This window comes from Cardiocondyla obscurior, linkage group LG15 (assembly GCF_019399895.1).
Source record: "Cardiocondyla obscurior isolate alpha-2009 linkage group LG15, Cobs3.1, whole genome shotgun sequence".
NCBI classification, from domain to species: domain Eukaryota; kingdom Metazoa; phylum Arthropoda; class Insecta; order Hymenoptera; family Formicidae; genus Cardiocondyla; species Cardiocondyla obscurior.
The window spans coordinates 2905545-2918951 of record NC_091878.1 but is presented as its reverse complement, the minus strand read 5'-3'; the positions used below and the strand labels follow the sequence as shown (position 1 = coordinate 2918951).

General features: G+C 31.1%; 1 protein-coding gene across 11 annotated transcripts in view; it reads left to right on the top strand.

Moving 5' to 3' along the window:
- Positions 1-13407, top strand: part of LOC139108380 (dystrophin, isoforms A/C/F/G/H) — a 344440-nt gene that overhangs the window by 14595 nt on the left and 316438 nt on the right. For 9 of the 11 annotated variants that reach the window (XM_070666601.1, XM_070666600.1, XM_070666607.1 and 6 more), the window contains 24 exons: positions 40-681; positions 765-887; positions 965-1444; positions 1507-1664; positions 1736-2103; positions 2220-2572; positions 2652-3086; positions 3278-3430; positions 3800-3961; positions 4208-4510; positions 4600-4743; positions 4837-5007; positions 5151-5333; positions 5408-5524; positions 5614-5733; positions 6603-8036; positions 8170-8394; positions 8480-8995; positions 9111-9748; positions 10265-10412; positions 11085-11198; positions 11299-11475; positions 11562-11669; positions 11787-11880. In XM_070666601.1, the coding sequence (XP_070522702.1) occupies positions 40-681; positions 765-887; positions 965-1444; positions 1507-1664; positions 1736-2103; positions 2220-2572; positions 2652-3086; positions 3278-3430; positions 3800-3961; positions 4208-4510; positions 4600-4743; positions 4837-5007; positions 5151-5333; positions 5408-5524; positions 5614-5733; positions 6603-8036; positions 8170-8394; positions 8480-8995; positions 9111-9748; positions 10265-10412; positions 11085-11198; positions 11299-11475; positions 11562-11669; positions 11787-11880 (7366 nt within the window). The remainder of the gene's footprint in view (positions 1-39; positions 682-764; positions 888-964; positions 1445-1506; positions 1665-1735; positions 2104-2219; positions 2573-2651; positions 3087-3277; positions 3431-3799; positions 3962-4207; positions 4511-4599; positions 4744-4836; positions 5008-5150; positions 5334-5407; positions 5525-5613; positions 5734-6602; positions 8037-8169; positions 8395-8479; positions 8996-9110; positions 9749-10264; positions 10413-11084; positions 11199-11298; positions 11476-11561; positions 11670-11786; positions 11881-13407) is intronic. The other 2 variants (XM_070666608.1, XM_070666609.1) reach the window with 2 other exon arrangements.

The following is a 13407-nucleotide window of genomic DNA, read 5'->3' as shown; positions in this document are numbered from 1 at the left end:
ATTATTTCTTGCACAAATAACATCTATGATTACTTCTAGGTCTTGATGCAAATGCAACAGGCTCAGCTAGATGTACTGCGACAGTGGTTAACGAAAACGGAAAATCGAATTTCGATGTTGGCAGCAATTGAATTAAATCCATCGACTTTTGACGAACAATTAAAACATCTTAATGAATTAGAACAAGATATTCACGCGCAACAAGGTGTAGTTGATGGCATGAGGAACATGGTGGTTGTTGTAGACGAAGACAATTCCGAAACAGTTTATGCGCAAATGGAGGATCAATTGTCTGCTCTCAGTGAACGTTGGAGTCATATCTGCCAGTGGAAAGAAGAGCGACGCCAGCGATTGGAATCTTTATCTACACTTTGGCACAACATTATTGATGATTATAAAAGACTCATGGCATGGTTGAATGAAACAGAAATTACTTTAAAACAAATGGAAGCTAACCCAGCATCCGAGTTTGGCGAAGTATTAGAGAGAATAAAGAAATTGCAAGTCCTTAAAGCGGAAATGGATATTAATCAGAAGAAATTAACATCTTTACAAGAATCAATTCAGGATTTAGATGGCAACAGTTCGTCTTCGGAATATGCAAATATTCTGGAAAAGATTGAAAATCTACAAGATCGATGGGAAGCCGTTGGACAAATCATGGAAGTACAATCCCAGAGAGTAAGTTAATAATTTAAAATATTACATACAACAATAAACTTTGTTTCTTAATTCTTAAATAATATTTTTTTTTATATGATTAGATAACCAATTCTGGATTTGAGTTTGATTTAAAACCTGAAGAGCATGTAAAGAATGTTAAAGGAAACGAATGGATGTCTGAAACAGTAACAAGTATTGCTTATAAAGAAGAGATTTCCGCAACAGTATGTATAAGTTCGTCTTATCATTCGCGATATTTTTTGTATTCGGTTTTTGTGACTTATATATTTCTTTTTTTCAGTCAACACCTCATAGCGATTCTAAAAAACGGCGTGTTGATAATACTACTAAACACGAGTTCGAATCAGCCTTACTTCATCTGTATAAATGGCTGGATTATGTTGATCTAGAAATTGGCCGTTCGGAAGGAGTGTTTGATGAATTGAGCGTGGAGGAAAAGAAAGTTGTTTATGAAGATACTCTTGGAGATATAGATTCGCATAAAAATGAATATGATAAAGTTCTTGAAATTGGTAAACGACTTATCGACGAATTGAAAAACGCGAACGAGTCCACTAAAGAAGAAGAGTCCAAGATTAATGACATACAAAATTGTTGGACAGCGACAAATAATCGTCTCCAAGAGATAAAAAAACGCATAGATTATCTGGAAGAAGTAAAAAAATTCCGTACCGAACTAGCTGGCTTAAATTTGATGCTGGAAAGTTATACCAAGTGGTTTGATACATATAAAGAAAATAATCAAATAGAACCATTTAGGGTAAGCTAAATTATTACTATTTAATTTAATTATTCTATTTTAATTTAAAACATTTTATTCAGGTTAAAATGAAATCGATGAAATCCTATGATGAGCGCATAAAAAATATATTGGAAAAAGCAAAAGAGTTATCAGATAATGAAGCTGCTATTGCAGAAACTAGTAATATAGAAATGGACGTAAAAGCATTTTTCGCTAAATGGGAGAATTTATATGCAATGTAGGTATTATTGTAAATATATATTTAGATATTGTAAATTTACCTTGCTATATAAAATGTATTACATACAGGTTAGCCGAACGATTGACCGAAATAAGTAATGCTATTGATCGCACACCTCCTAAAAAGTATATTGAGGCGGTCACTAATTTAATATCATTTATTAACAATGTAGAAGGTGTTCTTTTGTTGGAACATATAATTATGTCAGATGAAACAATTATGCAAGATCAAATAAAACGATTTAACGATATACAAAGTTCGTTAAAAGAACAGGAAGAAATTTTCAAATACGTTAATTCCACTGGACAAGAGTTAATAGCGAAGATAAATGACGATTCTTCAGGACAACGACTTAAAGATGAATTACAGGATTTAAATACTAAATGGAGTGACATTCCTGTTATTTTAGAAGAGAAACAACAGACTCTTATCAAAAGTAAGTGAAAATAAATCAATAGAAATATGTAATGTGTAAAATATTATACTGTTTTCTGGTTATTATAATTATATCATACTTTTATGAGAAATTTATTAATGCAATGTACGTTTCAGATATTACAATTTTACAAACGTTTAATGCCGAACTTTCTTCTCTTGAATCGTGGTTAGAAAAATCATTATTGTATCTAGAAAATTTATCTAAAGACGATGTTACAGATAATGTGGAAAAGATAGACCACAAATTGAAAGAAATTCATTTATTTTCTCAAGAAATAGATAAAACAAAACCGCAGATAGAGGCTCTTCGATTATCGGCAAATGGAATACTCGAAAAATGTGAGCCTAACTTTGCAAGTCTGTTGAATAGCAAACTGGAAACTATAACATATAAGTGGAACACAATTATTAATGAGGTTAAAAATTTAAACGACAAATATGAGAGTGCTTTAAAGAAAAATGACAACGTAAGTAATAAAAATAATTTTGGCTGCTCTTTCGACTGTGATTATTATATTTATTGTTTAACATTCCTATTTTCGTTAGATTATTAATGGCATAGAAGATTTTACAAAGTGGTTGTCAAGTTTAGAGAAAGAGATACCAATTGAGTCGAGAATAACATCTTCAGCTGAGCTCGTTCAAGTTCGTAGCCGATATCAAGTATTGAAAGACAACATCGACAAACGAGTGGAAGAATTTAGAAACTTGAATGAAATGGGAAATGACAAATTATTAAGCTCAGAAGGATCATCCGTGCAGGAACTTGGTAGACGTTTCACTTTCTTAAATGCCCGATGGACGGATGTTACAGATCGTATATATGAACGCTATAAACACTTACAAAACGCTAGTCATGAATACGGAGAATTTCGTACTTTAGTGGCAGGAGAAAGTGATTGGTTGGACAAATTAGATAAACGATTAAAAAAGTCGCCCAAAACAGCTGCAGACGCAGAAGAAATTTCGGAAGAGCTGGATGTAAGTAAATCGTTCAATCCTATACATAGTTTTTTATTTTTATAAAAAAAATCAAATTATTTGTCACTTTTACGTGTTGTAAGTTTCATAATTTTTCTGATTCTTTGTGTATATAATACTTATACTATTATATATAATATACTAATATATATTATAATAATATATTATAAAAACTGTGTATTATATTTAAGGATTTAGAAAATTATATACGAAATCACCCAGAATCTAGACTTGAGAAAATTCAAGAAATCGGCAAACAACTTATCGACAGTAATATCATGACTTATTCTATTAAAACAGATGTAGAAGGATTAACAAATCGATGGGAGAATTTAAATAAGCAGGTATGTACACATTTGCTATTTATCTATGTCACTAATGCATATAAGTGTATGATTGATACTAAGATATGTTCCGAGCTTATGTCACTGAATTTTATGTATGTGTTAAGCGTAAGCACGAAATTTTGAAACTTTAAAAAGCTTGTAATTATGCATGTAGCATTATTACCAATTGTTCTAAATAATTATGTTTGTGTGAAACTTATCGATAATATTATAAAACTATTATTTTATAAACTATTAATTTACATACATATATATATATACATTTTTTACTTTGTTGAGAAAAGTTACAATGAGAAATTATTATTATTAATATTTGCTTTGTAAAATTAATTTAGTTAGAAAAATAGAATATTGTGTTTTGAGTAGGCAGGGCAACGTGTCAAATTATTGGAAGGATCAATGAAGCAAGCTCAACAATCGGAAGGGCGTATTCTTGCTCTTCAGCATTCTTTAACGCAAATTGATTCTGTACTAACTGCACGTCTTGATTGTGACCTTACTGCTGATGATTTGCCTCATGATTACCAGGTCTGTTCACGAAATTATGAATATTATTTATACGTAATATTGTAATTAAAGAGGAATTCATAACCTAATGTTTAATACTATAATCACTAAAATTTGCATCTTTTATATAAATTTTACTAATTATATCATAAAAAGAATTTACAATTTTTTACTTATATATATGTGGTATATTACGGAATATAAATATAAATATAACAATAGAGTAGCAAATATTATTTTATGTATAATTGAATATTATGGGCTCAGAAATTGATGGAAGAGTTGGAACAACAGCGTGTTACGCTCGAAGAAATGGCATCACAAATTGAAACGTATAAAGCTTCTGGGAAACAAGAAGCGGCACTTCGACTTCAAGAACAAATGTCTTTAATTGAACAGAAATATGCCAAAGTACAAAGAAAATTTCAACGTTTTCGTTGTCCGACTAATATAGAACCTAGGTTATCGAGAGCTTTACGAGAACTCAGAGGAATAGAAGAAGCAACTTGTTTGCTAGAATTATCATCAGAAGATCCTGAAGTTATCGAGGGTCAATTAAAGCATTGCCTGGTAAAATATTTAGTTACACGTTTATTTGTACTACATATTACACATCTAAGAAACTTATGCACGTCAATAATATATTTTTTTTGTTATAGCGCTTTTATCAGACTTTAAGTGAAATTAAAAGTGAAATTGAATGTATAATTGTAACCGGAAGAAAATTGGTTGAAGATAAAGCGGTTTCCGAGCCTGATAAATTTTCAAAACGAATTGACATGTTAAAGGAATTATACAATAAGGTATTTAAGTTGATTAAATTTGTGAAAAAATTAAAAGAAAAAACAAATTTTTCTTAATTAAAAGAATTAATTCAAACTTTTACATTTTTACAGCTTGGTCTTCATATAACGGAATTTAAATCCATATTAGAATCAGCGTTAGATTTGTCGCGCGATATGCATAAAAATATAGCATATGTTAATATGTCTATTGAAAGTATAAATAAGGAACTAGATACGCAAAAAAGCATGCCTGATCTGCCGGTGAATGCGATATACGTACGGGTAAGTATATAAATTTTAATTTTAGACATATCTATAATATATTCCGAATAAAAAAGTAAATAACATTAAATATTAACTCGTTTACCGAACGGACGTTATAATCGTTTCTTTAAAAACTACAAAGTACAATAATTGTATTATAGGAAACTCTGACTGAAGTGATTCCTCGTCTTAACGTTATAAGAGACAAATTATTTGTATCGCAAAACCAATTTTCAAAATTATGCGATCCTATGTACCTTGAACCACTTAAAGAAAAAATATCTGATATTATTGCAAGATTAGCTAACACAGAAAAGAGATTGAGAATCTGTCAAGGCTCAGAGGTAAATATATTTTTTTATTTGAATATTAAATTAATATAATGTATTTTTCTTATTTTTTTTTTTTTTTGTAAAAGGATGAACCTAATGTCGACGAAATAAATGCATGGCTTCTACAAGTTGAGGAAAAGTTAAATAAATTAGACGCGGTTCCAATCGATCAACTTACTGAGCAACACTTTGAACAGTGCAAAGTATTAAAATATTTATATTATTTTTTAATATAAAATTGATAATTAAATAAAACTGGTTAATGTGACTTTTAATATTTTCTTATTATTAGGCTGTACAAAGCGAAATGATAGAAGCAAAACCGAAAGTCAATCAGCTTCAACGTTATGCATATTATCCTCAAGTAGCCGAAGTATGTGAAAAGTGGGAAGACATCTCTAACAGAATACAAGTACGTATCTAATTATTATTTTTATTCAAGATTGAAAAAAGTTGTTTATCTATTATCTTATTTCTGAAGTCAATTTTATCATTCATTGCTTATTCGCTCATGGCTTATTCTTCGCTTTATACTTTAACAATTGGTATATGTAATGCTTGTGCTTATCAGTACCATTACGTATATCTCTATCACATAAAACACCTTTATTAATACAAAGGAAATTTTATATTTGAATACATACAAAAGTATTACTGATTTATCTTTAATAGCAATTTCTGTCAATGTATAAATATTAAAAATTTTTCTAATATCACAAATGTTATACACCATTCTTTTTTGCAGCAGGATTTAAATGGAGCTATATATGTGTTTTAATAAAAATGTTTTTTTTTTTCTCTACATATTATTTATACATATATCTTAATAAGTGTTAGAATTTTTTAAAACTTTGATGACAATAATATGTATATCTTACATTTATATTACTTCGCGAAAGTATGGAATGTCTCAATTTTGTCCAAGAGGTGCTCTATCTCTGTAAATAGTATAATTACTGGTATAAAAGAAGTACATATTTTGGTGGATGGAAGGATTTACATTTTATTGATTGTTTAATGGTATTGTCTCTCCCCTAAAATCTATTTTTTATAGAGAGTTTTTATACAGCAAATTGCAAAGCTACAAGACTTTAATTAAGTGATAGTGCAGAGATTTCTGCATTGGTGATGGATATACATGAAAAATTCAGCTTTATATGCACAGTGAATCGCATTGTCACTTTCATTAGACCATGCTTAATATTGTTCCACTATTAACATGCTCTTTCCATTAACTGTCGATTGTCCATGAAGTTTCTGTCACCTGTCATATTTTCGCAGGAATGGATCCACGAAATCACAGACAATTTATTAATAAAAACTAAAGCAGAAGCTTCTAAGGGGAGAGACAATTATGGACGCAATAAGTTATGTAAACAGCTGGAACAAACTTCCGCACATCCCGTCAAAAAAGAAAAGAAATTAATAGATGAAAATAAAGCGGTATACGGCATAGGATATTTTAATCCTGCGTTTGACGATAATCAGTGTGCTGTTAAAACACCTGAAACCTCGCCCGTTGAAGTGACTCATCGAAGCAGAAAGTCTTCCGCTAAATCGGAAAAAGTTAAGACTAAAATTGTCGATATCAGTAGAACTGTTAGACGAAAATTAGACATGAGTTCCGTGCCCGATGTTGTTCAAACTTCTCAACCACAAATTGTTCACGCTGATGATGGCTTGTCTTCACCTTATTCTGATACAGACGTACATATGGCTGATGAGGAAGAATTCTTTTTGGCTAAAAATAGTAAACTATTCTCTCAGGTATCTAGTAATACTTTGACAGCAACAGAGACAAAGGCCGACTTTAGCGCAATTTGTGCACAGCAGAATCCATTTCGAATTGTAGAAGTGAAAGAAATGGAAATTGTAAAATCAATTGCATCACCTGAAGATCATGTAATTTTGCCGAGTGCCAATGTTAGTGTTGGATTGATGCCGCAAGTAGTTGAAAGAGTGGAAATTGTTGAAGATACCGAAACAGAAGCCGAATCTATCGATACTGATACGGAGGATAAAGAAGTTAAAGGAAAAATACCTTCTACTACTAGCAGTGCAGAGCAAATTGTTAAGAAAAAGGAACTTGTGCCAATTTTAAAAAAGAAAGCTTCGGTTGAATCTCCTGCGCGAAATATTAAAAGGCTTATATTAAAATTAGATCTCGACACTGACGAGGGAACTAGTGATTTAAGGAGAAGTACAACACTTTCCGGTAAACTATTAGAAACAGAAGAGGTCGACGCAGGGCCTTCGAATATTAAATATAGTAAGATGGATCAACAATTGAAAGAAAGATCAAATAATTCGCCTTCGATAACATCCTCGTGGAAAGATACAGAGAGTGTAGCAGAATATCTTATATTAGATGATAACGAAGAAATTGAAAAATCCGATATAAAAACTAAGCGAGTAGATTGTTCCAACGGAGAGAAATTAGTATCGATACAAGAAGATAGAAATCGTGTAACGAAAACTGGTAACACAAGTCGTAGTGAAGAAGAGAATTTGTACAAAAAGTCCCCGTTGCTAAAACGTATAAAAGGTTTATCAAAAGACGACACGTTGGAAGATTGCGAAAGCTTTTATGGCAGTGATAAGGAAACCGATGATGCATTAATATTTTCAGACGATACAGAAATCGATGTCGGTAGTTCCAGCTCAGATGGCGAGGATACTAATTTAGGAGATCATGTTGAGCACCTCTTGGACAAGGTAACATGTATGTCGTATAAATACGACATTCATGTCAACCAGTCTGTTATTTATTCTAAGTCTTCATTATATATGTTTTTTTATTATAAGAAGTTTATACTATATTTTTTTTAATACATTTTTTTAATTTTAGATGAAAGTTGAAAGATCTCGTCCACTTATGCAACATAAAATGGAAGTGAAAAGTATTCCCGAGAAAGCGCTATACAAAAATCCGATGGGCATCTCCCGAACAGCGTTAGAGAAAAATATTTTAGAATTTGAACAGTTAGCGCAAATGATGCTCTGTAGGATGGATGTTATGTTAATGAGTATTAGCGGTATCTCTAATGAAAAAGATCCTACTAAGCGTCTTGAGGTTTGTCAAATCTATTTAATTTTTTTTTCTATGTAAATAAGTTATTTATTTATTATTGATTTTAATTAATACGTATTTATTACAGATACTGAAAAGTGAGGTTAGTAGTCTTGCTCCAGATGCAGCCGCTTTAATTAGTAAAGGAGATGGTTTAGTTATGACGATTCATATAACTGATCCAGCACGGGCAGAAAAAATTAAAAATGAACATCAAGATAAATTGAGAAGCAAATGGCATCAAGTCATGGCGGAAATTGAAACGCGCAGAAAACAAGCGCAAAAGGCAGAGGAAGTTTTACGACAATATAATAGTATAATCGCGGAATTTGAAGATTGGTTTAGAGATGTACCACTGAAGCTCGAACAGGCTAATAATTATGAAGGCCAGTTGGAATCATTCACTGAAGAATTCGATGCAAAACAAGTACAAATACACAAATTGAATGAGTTGGCTGCAGACTTGAAAAAATTAAATGTTGGCTATTCGGAATCTGTACGCTATAATATTAATAGCAATTGGCAAAAAGTTAGTTTACAATTTAAGAGATTCAGTGGTAGCAAAGACAAAGACAAGCATGTGGCTGATAAGAAAGTAGAATTGGTGAGTTTTAATATTAAAATGTGTACTATTATATTAGATAGTTGCTGTTATAAAATATTTTAAATCGATAAATTAAACAATTTATGATATTTATATTAAAATTTTATCTTTTTAGGATGTTGGTGGCGTTAATCCGCAGGAGTTTATTGCACGTATCAGCAAATTAAGAGAAGCAACAGCGACTATATCGCGATCTTTGAATTCTTTGCCATTGAATGGTAAAGATTACGAGTTATTCACAAATCAAGAAGATTGTTTGAAGAAAATTAACAATGCTTTAAATATTTTAAAGCCAAGTATCGATGAAGTGAATTACATCTGCGAAAGCGTTACGCGACAAGCTAAAAAAGAACAATCTGATCAAATAAAACATTTGAGTGAAAAGCTGCAGAACGAATGGACAAGCATTAATCAAAGCAATATGGAGAGATACAATCGGTGGATTAAATGTTACGAAAAATGGAGAGAACTTCATAATACATGTCAAACATTCTCAGAGTGGTTAGATAAGATGGAAGATGCCTTAAAAAAATGTCATGTTTTTAGTCATTCTAAAGCAAGTAAAACAAAAACTTTTGAATTAGAACAAGAAGTTTCAAGAATGCAAAGAACATTAAATAATATTAATATAATGAGCACAGACATATCTAGCCGTGCCTCCGCCGAAGATGTAATAGAATTGCAGAGTATAATTGAAAACATCAAGTACCGTTGGCACAATTTAGTGACTGAAATAAACGCGCGAAAGGAAAAGTAAGTAAGACATATGTGCTTATATATTCTAGACTTTAGAGTATAGATTCACAATTGTTTAGAGTTGTGTCTGCATTTTTATTATTTAAATATTTTAAATAAATATATGTAACATTTAATAATTTTAAATAATTTTAAATAATTGCTTTACTTATAATTAATGAATTATGAAGTTATGATCCGAAATGCAGACAAGCATGTGGTATTGCGAGGAAAGCTCGACCCAGCATTGAGCTATTTCAGTTGTGATTTGCCTGTGCTGCTGTAGTGAAGTCAGTCAACTCAGAATAACCTCAGAATAAACGAACATCTTCGAGTTTCTCTTGCAAATCACATTTCCGTGTAAAACAATAATAGATATTATAACTTCGATTACGATAATTTTTGAGTGAATCGTTATATATAATATCTGTATATAATATTGCTAATATACAGTATAATCTTTTAAGTTATTTTAAAATACGTTTTATTTATATATCACAATTCAACTATATTTACATTAATGTATTATTCAAGAAACTTTGCCATGGAGAGAAAAGTGAATAACGATGGCAGAATTTTGGAAACTGCGTATAATATCATAGAACAAGTGAATACTCTATTAATATCTGCAGCAAATCCTTCAGACGAAACCTCATTATCGATTCGACTATCATTAATTAAGGTAAGTGTATAGATTAAGAAAAATTTTATTTTAAAAATATTCTTTAGAAATTAGTTTAATAAAATATACTTTTAAAAATAATTATAAGTAAAAATTTGTATATTTTTATTTTTATTCCTTATATGTATAGAAATTTTTAATTGTTTTTCTGATCGTAAATGGATGTAAATTAATATTGTTACAATAATTCGGTATAACACACTCACTATTTTCAAGAAAATCACTATTAGACGAATCACTTATACTTTTAAAATTAATATCACATATACGAAAACATCTAACACATATTAAAATATGTATAATTGAAAATCAGTCTTCAAGCGCTCTGTTTAGATGCGACTTGTATAAGTTACGGAATTATTCTCTCCAAGATTCAGTTTCTATGGGCTACAGTCCGGTGCAACATAATCAAACAAACTGAAACTTGTCCTAATAATATCTCTAGATTTCATGACTGCACATGCCGAATCGTGCCAGGATATAAATAGCATTGAACTCTCACTTTCGAAGCTTCCTAGTAAAGTTTGATTATATATCTGTTATCTTATTTTATAGATAACATATTAAAAACATAAATATAAAAATATAGATTGCAATATCGTATATTAATAAAAGTTAAGAAAAATAATACGTAATTTTTTAAATACATTCTAATAATATATGTATTTGTAGGCAAGGGAAGAAGAACTCCTGTCTCGGAAAAGAACTTTGCAAACGTTAGTAAGTCAACATAATGTTCCCAGAGAAGAAGATGAAAACAACAAACTTTTCGCGGATTTGGATAAGGTATTTCTTTTATTTTTATAAAATTTAAAATTATAATTAATGTTTTTTAAATATCTCGATGTATAATATAATTATCTTTACGTTTAATGCTTTTGTTTAGACCAACGCAAATCTTTCGAACCATCGCGAATATGTAGAATGCAAGCTTGCGTCACTCAGAAAATACATCTGTTCTCTGGATGCTGTAATGGCGTGGGTTATGGAAACGCGAACGCGCCTGAGCATTTCTCAAGACCTACCGCAGCATGAGCGTAACGAAGTGATTAAAAATATCATGGTAACTATAATTTATGTAATTAATTAGAAAAGGTATTATATTGTATTTTTATCCTATTATATTTAATGACAACTATATTTTTTTAGTCTAAAGTTGAAGATCGTGAAATGGAAGTGAAAGATGTATTAGAAAATTACACTAATTTGGAAAAAGAATGTGAATCAGCAAAACAGCCGGTTTCTATAGAACTGCAGGTATACAAAAGTATTATTTATTAATTTATTTTTTAATATATAAAGAAATATTATTTTAAATTCTAATACAAACGATAAATTTAAAATGGCTTATAATATTATGCATATGTGATGTAGGAGAAGCTGAAGAAACTAAGAGAAGACTGGCAATTTGTAAAGTGTTACGGTGAAATTGAATCTTCAACTACAACTTCTGCTGGAACCACAAGAGGTAAGAAAAATTGTGTACATTCATATAGCTTAAAAAAAGTTTTTTTTCTATATTTATATAAACTTTCACGGTTTTTTTTTTTTTACAAATTATATTAACTACATGAATTCTTTACGGAGAATAAGAAAATGTAATATTTAAGAGCCACTGCAGTGTGACTCTTGTAAGAATGCATTGCTTTCTAGTTGAGTGCATTTTTAAGCTCGACAAAGTTATACCATTATTTGAAATGGTAATTTATGGATTAAATGCTGTTTTTATTCGCCATGTAGATGATAAAGAATAAAAACAAAAAGATATTAATTAATGAGTGCGAGATGAGATTTATCAGATTATATTTTTTAGATAAGAAAAATTTAGCTTAATTAATCGAGCTAGTCAATTGTAGTTAAATAGGTTGTTTTATAATTTTGACAAGAATTCGGTATCAGTTACTGAAATTAAGTCCGTTGCTTAACTGGTATTATTGGTGTTAGCATAATTTTTGTAAAGATCTTTTTTCGGAGATACATTGTTCAGTTTAAAGAAGCATTACGAAGGTTTATCACGTTGTTCGTTTAACACGAACGGAAACAATTCTGGGCAGTTGATTGGTAAATACGTGTCTTTACGTGGGATCTCCGAAAGAGACTGGACAATAAATAGTACGCTTAGCCGGCCCGGTAAGCACGGTCACATTTCACTTCCAGCCCATCCTGCAGGACGATATATATCCGTCGCGTTAAGTGCAGCCTTTTCAACGGCTAGTACGGTTCTTTTTCCTTCGTCGCCGTTTTTATTTGATTGGTAGGGTTACTCGGACATTGTCTTGTCACACGTATATTTTCGAAATTGTTGAATCGACAAGTCTGATTCCAATAGACACAAATAGACTTATCTGTGCTATCTTTTTTCATCATTATACATAAATTAAGATAATGATATTTGACGAACAAGTATTTAATTTAATTGACTTATAAATGTTATTTAGATTACTACTCATTTAGATTACAGTTATTACATTTCAATATTTCTTTTATCGATAACGTGCAATTAAAAAAGTCTCGTCGGGTCGCATTATGAGATTGTCATCGATACGAGATTAAATTGCAGTAATGGGTTATTTGTAATTATTAGTAGAATATTTTTTAATTTGTTAAAATGCGCAATTTTAAAATTAAACGCGCGCTCATTTCCCCCTCCTCCATTTTTTTCCGCATTGACTCACCAGTTAGAACTTTGATTTAGTTCGTGTCAGTTGGTAGTATCATCGCGGATACTCCACTCGCGTCTTGGAGGTTGCGTAGTTTTTGCCGGCAAAAGCCGGTAATCGTGTGACTCCGAACGTCGGGAATCGGAGTATCGGGATCATCGGTCGATCCTTCGCGTTGATCATTATGGGCAACGGTTTTCGGGCCTACCTTAGCCGCGTCAAGCGATGGTCCGCCGAGTCGACGCCGCGTCGTTTTGGGAACCGACGTGAACCTGCCATTAACCAAGACATGTTTGAACACGTCGTCGGACGTAACGGAAAAGTCGCAGAAAAGT